Genomic DNA, 9,939 nt, shown 5'->3' on the forward strand with positions numbered 1-9,939 from the left:
GCAGGAAAAGGTGATTAAATAGCTACAAATGCAGGCCTCCTGTGACGTGCATAAAGAATGGCATTGTGCCATTGTTGCTATTACGTTCTGTTCAACACAGCTTGTGAATATAACACAAAACAATCATGCAACCAATTTGCCCTACTAGTTGGACACCTGCCTTAAGGCACATTAATAGCAACTACTTTCACCTGCTTATTATGTCAGTGGGGAACTACAACTTCTGTGGCTTATGTTTTTTTTTACCATTCTCCATCCCCTGTGTTTGAATAAATGTAAGGCCTTACTGATGTTCTCTAAAGGACATATGAATCTACAAATGGAAAATGTTAATGTATTCTCAAGTTATTATGACAGAAGAGAATCTATCTAACTGATGCTTGGCTGCCTCATATTCAATTTTATATGAGCATTATAGCAAACATTTAGATATTTTAATTTTTTATTAGATTTTATTTACACATCCCAGGCCTTTAGTCTTCAATCACTGTTCTATAATCCTAGTGTTCATGCATTGCAGGTTTTTTTGTATAGGTCTCTTGACCTCAAGGATAGAATTATATTATGCTCATACATTTGCAGATATACAAATATATAGTACATATTCATGAGACCAATGTGGGGAGCGAAGAGACATACATCATGAATTATTTAGTGTTTACTTCACATCAGATCCATCCAATATAAACAGAATTAATATTTTTGAAGTACTGCTGACATCGCCTTATGCCATCAGCTTTTTCTTTCATCAGCCGAGGAAGATAAGAGTCACTTAACTGTTCAAGCTCAGAGCAAAACACACAGTAAACATACCACGTAACCACAGACATGGGACATGGGACATTCTGTACAGCTATACATGAAAATGTTAATTTATGTCATTCAGAAGACATTCAACAACTTTTTTGTCTGTTCTAGACTCAATGTTGGTAAGAACGACCTGCTGACCTTTTATGATGGAGATGACCTGACGGCAAACATCCTAGGCCAGTACAGCGGCACACGGCCACATTTCAAGCTCTACACTTCCATGGCAGATGTCACTATTCAATTTCAGTCCGATCCTGCAACCAACATCTACGGCTACAACAACGGCTTTGTGGTCCACTTCTTTGGTAAGACTGTGGTTTTGTTTTTATTTTGGATTAAATTAGGACATTTCTTTTTTAAATCAAACTATTTTTTTCTTAGGTTAGCTACAGTCAATTAACGTAGTCCCACCAGACTCTCGTACATTTCATTTGTACAGAGAGTCTGCCCCCTCTCCAATAGAGCTCAACTATCCCGCCCCTCCTCCGAGAGACCTTGGGTTCCAGTAGTACATTTTCCATTAATTTCTCCCATTGACATCAGGAAAAATCCGTATATAAAGAGTCTTAGATCACGCCTTAGGCTAACCAGCTACCACGTGACTTGTAAACATACAACATATCAATTCCAGTGAAAAACCAAACAGAATATCTCAAAAAAGTCAAAGGTACACGACTGTGTAAATACTCATCAGATAAACCACCTCGCACTGAATGAAGGAAGCTAAGGTATGTTTCCCTCACCGCTAATTTGTCTATTTAATCAGAGTTTGAGACATTCTTTAAGACTGAATCAAGCTGTCAGCTCGCAGATAGCCGAATTAGCCAAACTGACGTTAGCTTCCCGGCGGAAGCTTATGGCATCTATATGAACACATACAATTCATGTGGTAGCTGGTTTTACATCTACAATCAACGGTTACGATTTAATGGCTTTTACTCCAATTGTCAATGGAGAAATTGCACTGTATGTTTACCCACTGGGGGTGGGACTGTTGAGCTCTATTACAAGTGTTACCTTCCTTCATAGTGGGTACTCTGTTGAAGTCTAAAACTATCGGATCTACACAGAGCCCTACAGTCCACTAGTCCAACATCCCTTTGTTTCGAGAAAAAAAAAAAAAAAACTCTCCTCCTACATGACATTGTTCCGACCATATAGGCTTTTGTGGCTCTCCTCCCATAAGGTAATGTAACCCCATTGGTCAGGTCCTATCCCCTGAACCAATTGAACATCCTAACCTTGACCACTCAAGGTCAAATGCAAAACCCCAATCCAGTAGTGGAGTGGCAATCGGGAGAGTTGGGACTTTTCCCGGTGGGCCAGTGTTTTGAGGCCGCGAGGGCCGGTCTGATAGCAGTGCTACCCCTGCCAGCGGCCGCTGCCCCTGCCCTCTCTTTAGCCCACGGACGCTGCCCCTGGCCATGGACGTTTTTATGGGAGGTGATCCACAAAAGCTTATGTGGTCAAAACAATGGGATGTTGGAGCAGAGGTTTTTTTTTTCTTCACAAAAGCCTACATGGTTGGAACAATGGGATGTCAGTGCAGAGGGTTTATTCTTATAGGAGCGCAGGGATTTTTTTCTGGGTTATTGAGAGGTTGGGAACAAGGGAGCGTCAGAGAAATGGGTAGTCCCCGTGACGTTGGCGTAGCATCGCTAGCTTTCGCCTTTGCCAACTCCTTCACTACTACACATCTTTTTCCGCAGCCATAACGGAACTAAAACTCAAGCTAGCGCACAACCTCAACCGCATGGTTCTCAGCCGGTCCCTCTGTTCGCTGATTGGACCAGTGATACTACCGCAAACCCAGATGTAAAATTGAGCAGAAGTACGTAGAAGGGCAGAGCCAGACCAGCAGTCCAAAGCTTTCTCATAGAATAAAATGTGTTATACACTTTTAGTGTAAAATCTCTTTTGCAAGACAGAGAAGAAACAAAAAAATGTTAGCACCAAGCATGGAATATAAAATGTTGAACATACCTATAACCCAGCAGGTTTCCAATTTAAAAAAACAAACAAATGTGTTCCTCTTTCTCTTGATTTGCCTCTGTCTGTCTTCTGGCTTATCCCAGGTGCACAGGATGAGATAACAACAACCAGAAACAAAATAACAGGGTACACTTTGACATCAGCTGGTTTTTGCCAATGCTTTGTGTTCTTGGCCCTGTGTGCTGCAGTTTGGGAGGTGCAGATTGACTGCTGCCAAACCACATGCTGTGTTTCTCTCAGCAAACATCACAAGCCTCTATTTATATTGTCCTCCCAAACTGCTGCTGTTAAGTGCACAACAACGTACAATTTGCAGTTGTATGCATTCCCTGCAGAGGAGGTTGTTATATTTTGTTATATGTTGTTTATGTTATATTACATTTCCTTGAGGAACCTCGCCATGTGTCTCTTTACAATCCCACATAAAGAATGAACATTGCACAAGGAAACTGAACAATGCCTTTCCTCATTGTGTCAACATAAACAGGTAGACTATCTGTAATTTCCATTCCCCATTCTGTCCCTCCTCTCTCCAACATAACTGCACCAACGCCAACAGAGGTTCCGCGGAACGACACCTGCTCTGAGCTACCTGAGATCACCAATGGCTGGAAGAGCACGTCCCACCCTGACCTCATCCATGGCACCGTCATTACCTACCAGTGCTACCCTGGGTATGAGCTGGTGGGCTCGGAGATTCTCATGTGCCAGTGGGATCTCACTTGGAGCGGCGATGTGCCGAGATGTCAGGAAGGTGAGAGGAAGTACACAAAACCTAGCGCTTTCTCCATTTGTTCACACTGTGAGAGTGAGTGGGAGTAAGACTTCACCAGTCACACTGTCATACCAATCCTTTGGCTTAGATATCATAGTGAGCAGACTAGATACGTAATAAAACTCCACATAAAACATTTAAAAAACAAAGGGAGGACATACCAACACCAGGGCATTTCTTTACGCCTTGTCTCTGTGTTTACCTTCACTGGCTCACTGCAAATGATAGGCCATGCTTGAAATATGAAAATCTTTCCATAACCGGTGGGTAAACATGCCTTTTAGACAGCAAATGTTGTAAACATGTTCTTGTTTATCTTTACAATCATTCGCCAAAAATAACCTAGCTTTGTGTAGGTTGCTAGTTGGGAGGTTGGATCACGTAATGAAGGGTAACACACAGATGGCAGTATAGGAGGACAATTCCATCTGAAAAAGACAGCCAATTGCAGGCTTATACACGCCGTTTACATCCTGACTCAGATTTGTTTTTTGATCTTCCATAGTAGCAGTGGTTGCAACTGTGATTTGTGAACTTAAAGGGGAACTCCAGCGATTGTACACCTCAGTGTCAATAACAGGTCTCATGTGTGAATTGATTTAAAAAGCCGGTTGTGGCTCCAGAGGGACCTCTGAACGTCTGATCCTTTGCATCACTTGAGTCAGCATTAGATGAGTCCAAAGAGACTTCAAGTTTGAAAATCCCAAAGAAATGTGTGCTAATAGCATTAGACAACTGAATCTCTGACCAAACTGTTTGCATTGCATTGGGGGCTATTAAGGCGCTAGGTTTTGACAACAAAGAACAAGACCACATCTCTGTCTTTCTGCTTGTATTTGGATCCTTTTGTGGAATTAAGACAGATCCTCGAAGTGCCTGTTATCATTATCCCTGTTCATTTGTCCTTTATCCTAAACAAACTGTAATTATTTTGATTTGTTAAAACGTTTTATTACTTTTCTACCATCACCATTGATCACAAAGTATTCATTATGACTTTTTTTTTTTCTGTGATGCACCAGTTATGATATGTCAGGACCCTGGAAATGTGGAGCACAGTCACAAGGTGATCACAGGCAACCGTTTCGCCGTTGGATCTACAGTGCAGTTCATCTGTAATAAAGGCTACATCCTGTCTGGCAGCAGCCTCCTCACCTGCTACAACCGAGATTCAGCAACACCCAAGTGGAACGAGAGGCTGCCCAAGTGTGCCCGTAAGCCACATTAGCCAGAAACACACACGTGCATGCACACAAACGTACTTAACACTCACCCACACTGTTTGAGTGCTTTCAATATATGATTTAAACACTTTACTGATGAGCTGATGATTCAGTTTTTTTTAGTTACCAATCCAAGCATACTGAATTATGTCCTCTTCGTTTATGGCCTTCAAAAGTTAATTAAAATAAATTGTCAATCTTGGCTGTCATTTCTCTGTTAATGGGCCTGTTGCTTTTATACAGTATGTGTTCATTTGACAGCGTGTCACCTGTTGATAATGATGCACGACAGTATTTTTGTGACGTAAGATATTATCCTTCCTCTCAGCTGAAAAGTACGAGCCATGCAGGAACCCCGGCGCTGCCTCCACCAGTGTGCAGAGCTCTGAAAAGGCCTTTTACCAAGCAGGGGAGATGCTGACCTTCTCCTGCCATTCAGGCTACGAGCTGCAGGGGGGTGCCACCATTTACTGTATCCCTGGACACCCGTCACAGTGGAATAGCACTCCCCCTGCCTGCAGAGGTAAATCACACCCTCACACTGTAGCAGTGTTTGCTTTTCAAAGTAAAATTGTCATTTTTCTAAACACAGTGCAACCTTACCATTACTTGCTATTGATTTTGTTGCTGTTTGTGAATGCAGGGACTTATTATTCAGTATGTAGTGTAAGTGCAGTGTGCTTTGTGTTGCAAAAATACAAACTGTAATTGTTTTCTTGTAGCATCCTCAACCCAATATGTGAACGAACGCAGGCTAGATGGTGAGTTATGTTTCAAAACATCGCACAATCATTATATTTCTTTTATGTGCATATTTCACAGAGCTAACACCAGTCCTTTTCTCTTTGTAGTTGTTAACGTGGATATCAGCATGGAGGGAACCAATATTGCCCTTGCAGTCTTGATTCCGACTGCAATCGTCTTGGTGGTTGTCCTCGGGATTTATGTCTACTTTGCAAAGTAAGTAGTAGCCAACCTCAAACTGTATTTATTGCATTTGCAATCAAATGAGCCTTTATAGGATGTTCCGTGCTTTTCTACTCTTTACTCAGACTTCAAGGAAAGACCATCAGAATGCCGACATCCTCGCCACCGTATGACAACATGACAGAAGAGTCAGCTTTTAACAACCCTATATATGAGAGCGGAGTAAGTACAGATGTCATGAGCATGCAAGACGTGGATTCACAGAACACCAGTGTGCTGTCCTGATCCTTTCCCATCTGGCTGTCATCCTGTCGTCATCTCATGGTTCACCAGCAGAGGGCACCCTCCACCTCATCTTTCATCACCATCAGAATCAGAATCAGAAATACTTCATTGATCCCCGAAGGGAAACTCTGTGTTGTAGTGTCAGAAAGAGTAGAATTATCAGAGTAGAAATATGAATAAAGAAATATAAGAAGTGTGGATATGTACAATATTTAAGTAGTTAAAGAAATGATGTGATACAGTATTTACATAAATAACATAATTAGGAGTTGCAATGGTGAAAAGTAATACTAATAATATTTATTATTATAATAATATTAGTAGCAGTTGGGTATTGCACACATTTAAGGCCAGTGTTATTGCACAAAACAGATAATATTGTCCAGTTTCAACCTCTCTAAGTGTCTGTGTGTCAGACACTCAGAGGGAGGAGTTATAAAGTTTGATGGCCGCAGGCAGGAATGACTTCCTGTGGCGCTCCGTGGTGCATTTTGGGAGAATGAGTCTATAACCGAAAGTGCTCCCGTGAATGAGCAGGAAGCCATGGAGTGGGAGCGATACATTGTCCAAGATGGCATGCAGTTTGGACAGCGTCCTCCTCTCTGACCCCACCAACAGAGAGTCCAGATCCACCCCCACAACGTCACTGGCCTTGCGGATCAGTTTGTTGGGTCTGCTTACGTCCGCTACCCTCAGCCTGCTGCCCCAGCATGCAACGGCAAAGAGGATAGCACTGGCCACCACAGACTCATAAAACATCCTCAGCATCGTCCTGCAGATGTTGAAGGACCTCAGCCTCCTCAGAAAGTAGAGACGGCTTTGGCCTTTCCTGTAGAGGGCTCGAGTGTTCTTGGCCCAGTCCAGTTTATTGTCCAAGTGCACTCCCAGGTATTTGTAGTCCTCCTCAAATCCACAATCATCAAGTCATCAAAAATAGATGATATAATGAAATGATGATGATATGAAAAATAGAAGAAAGGACGCTTTTCCTTACCTCACTCTGTGATCATTTTGCATCTTGGATTTCTGTACTTCCTCTACTAAGGAGTGAGAGTAAGGTTTAAGTCTTAAATCATTCACATTGTGGTATGTCATCTCATTCCCCTGTCATATAAATGTATCAAGTTGTATGCTACATGGACACCAGCTGTGTAAATACAAATTTGCTAGTGTGCACAATTGAAACAGTTTTTCTTGTTTCTTTTTGTAAACAACAGTGTTATTAATTCATAGATATTCTTCATATAAGTATTTCCCACATCTAGCACATGTGTGATTAGGGTTAGGGTTACAATGGCTTTGAACAGTAAATATGTGGATGTAAGTTATCTTTTTTTCCATTCTTCTCCTTTTCATGTACTCGTCTCAATTGCGTCCTCCCGTCTCCCCCCCCCCCTGCTCCTTCAGCCCTGGCAGTCTCATTCTAGATACTAAACCCTGACAGTCTGTCCACTTTGGCTGTACTGCTGAAGAGCTATGAGGTGAGATCTCCTTCTGATGCTGAGGGCACATCTCACTCACTGTCACCTGACCCTTTGTTTCGACTACCTCTCCCAACCGGCGGCACATTCTGATCTGGTCTAGTGTCTTTTATTTACACTGGATGTCTAAAATCACATGTCTGTATTTACAGACCGAGCTAATGTAAGTACAGCATACAGAACATATGGCTGGTGAGAAATGAAAACCCAATGTTGGGGCAGTCATAAGACACGTGGCCTCTTGTGAAATACAAATAATGTTCATTTACACCTAAAATCATGAATAACCAATTTGAAAGAATCCCTTCTTCTTATTGTTTTTTTTTCACTTGAATCCAGCCTCTTCCCCTTGCGTCTCATTGCATTCTAACATTTCTGTAAATTTGATTATAAGGGGTCGTTGTAAAATAACAATTGTATGTGTGATTGTGACATCTATATCACATGCAAACTGGTTGTCATTAGTGTTCATATTGTCTTGTTGTCAGCACTTTATTTCAGGCTGTGTAAGTCATTATTTTGTAATTTGCTTGTTTCTTATATGATTGGTGAAGTTGCCAACATATTAATACATGTAGAACATAGAGAAAAAGAATTGTCAGGATTGGATTGGATAAATCCTGATGTGCATCTTTTTAGTCTTTCAGTTGGTATCGATAGTAAATGATAACGGCAATAAGGGTAAAAGTTGTCCACCGTACAGTAACACATCCAATAATATCTCTTCTCATTATGTTATTATTCCTGTTTCAGTCACAGCAAATGGTTTGTGTATGTTTTCTTATTTTAGGTTCATTAAAATGTACAAAACAACACTGATGAAACAGCATTCATTTTATAATAAATCATGGTTATGCCAACACTATAAAGCAGACAAATTTTCCCAACAAAACTGACACAGGCCACTTGTCAATCAAATCAAAAAAACATATATGTATATGTATATATATGTTTTAATATTGCAAAGTCAGTTTTGCTCTATTTAAAAACATGTATTAGTGCAAATTGTACTATCCTCTATCATTATGATTCCTTGTTGACTGATGTATTTGTCTGGTCTTTACAGGACAAATGAAAAAGATTAAGAGGTGTCCATTTTGAGACCTTAAAGCAAGAATTGCTCAAGCTTTGCCTTTCGGGACCCTCTCTGCACTGCTCATCATTGTCCTCCAACCGTTTTGTTCCCAAATGATTAGTTTTCCTTTTCCCTTTGTGTGAAATACTGTAAATATGTCTCTCTGTCCACGGTCAAATCTGTGAAGCTGTGGATCACCATGGTGATATTTTTATAAAGTAAAATGGTGATGACCGTTGGTGATTGTATGTTCTTAAGTGCTTTTTGATGCCCCGATCCAGTAGCAATTAAAGACGGAGGGATGTGGTTTTTGATTGTTGAAATCTGTTGGATACAAACACCCCATCACCTAACATTCTTTGGAAATTTGCCCCCGTTACTGTACTTTATTTTCTTTGTGTATGGGTCTGCTCTTTGTAAATAAACTATATATGTCCAATGCGAGTGCCTCACGACTGACTATAACCTGATAAATGACACGTGAACATGTTTGATGGCTGAATCTTTTGTTTAATCATTATTTTGTATTTGTCGGCCTGACATTCTTAGCGCTCCACGTTGTATTCAGTCTCTTTAAATCATACAGTTTTTCTCTTCAAGAAAAGTGTTTTTCAGATATTTCCCTACAAGCTGATGTGTGGTTCCAACTGCGTACAGCCCCAGAGGATTTCTCACATAGTCTAACATGTTTTTCTGAATATGGGATCCATCAGCTGTGCATTTCTTATGTCACACTGTAAAGTATGCCTCAAAGGATCAGTAGCACTTTGTCAAAATGTGGTTGCACCTCGGCATTATCAGACCCCGAGATAAAACCCAATGACATGTGAAGTAACCACATGACTTTGTTAACTTACATGCTGCATGCAGGCTGTTGAGTCAAACACATGATTCATTTCTGCATTGCAACTCAACAATTTACATTTTACAGTGTGCAAAATAGATCCTCTTGGGTTTTTTACTTTGGGCCACATTGCCCTGGTGTATCTACTCGTGTTACATTTGTAGATAGACCTCATGTTATTTGTGTGTATCCTCTATGATCTAACGCATCTTTCTTTCAGCCGGTGCAACCGCACACAGGAAACCAAATCACCTTCAAATATCTATAATTCTCTGATAAATAATAAAATGAGTTGTTGTTTAAAGTGTTGTCATTGACTCATTAATGAGGAAATTGCCATGAGCAGTTGAGGGAGTGGTGTTAACAACAAATGAAAGCAATCATCACCTCAGACAATTTGCCGTGTTCAAATGTAAATAGCGGTTCATATTTCACAGGTAATGCTTCATAACAAGCCGAATACTCACATACACTTCATTTGTCGGGTGCTTTAAATAACCTGTTTTCAAGAAAGCCATTTTCAAAGG

General features: G+C 40.8%; 1 protein-coding gene across 7 annotated transcripts in view; it reads left to right on the forward strand.

Annotated features, from left to right (window-relative positions):
* Positions 1-9,171, forward strand: part of LOC117955261 (seizure protein 6 homolog) — an 89,959-nt gene extending 80,788 nt beyond the window's left edge. For 4 of the 7 annotated variants that reach the window (XM_034889632.1, XM_034889636.1, XM_034889637.1 and 1 more), the window contains 7 exons: positions 919-1,115; positions 3,362-3,556; positions 4,600-4,791; positions 5,129-5,323; positions 5,523-5,561; positions 5,652-5,760; positions 5,853-6,291. In XM_034889632.1, the coding sequence (XP_034745523.1) occupies positions 919-1,115; positions 3,362-3,556; positions 4,600-4,791; positions 5,129-5,323; positions 5,523-5,561; positions 5,652-5,760; positions 5,853-6,012 (1,087 nt within the window). In that variant the 3' untranslated portion in view covers positions 6,013-6,291. Of the gene's footprint in view, positions 1-918; positions 1,116-3,361; positions 3,557-4,599; positions 4,792-5,128; positions 5,324-5,522; positions 5,562-5,651; positions 5,761-5,852; positions 6,292-7,419 lie in introns of those variants that run through there. The other 3 variants (XM_034889634.1, XM_034889633.1, XM_034889635.1) reach the window with 3 other exon arrangements.
* The last annotated feature ends 768 nt before the right edge of the window (positions 9,172-9,939 follow it).

This window comes from Etheostoma cragini, chromosome 13 (assembly GCF_013103735.1).
Source record: "Etheostoma cragini isolate CJK2018 chromosome 13, CSU_Ecrag_1.0, whole genome shotgun sequence".
NCBI lineage: Eukaryota > Metazoa > Chordata > Actinopteri > Perciformes > Percidae > Etheostoma > Etheostoma cragini.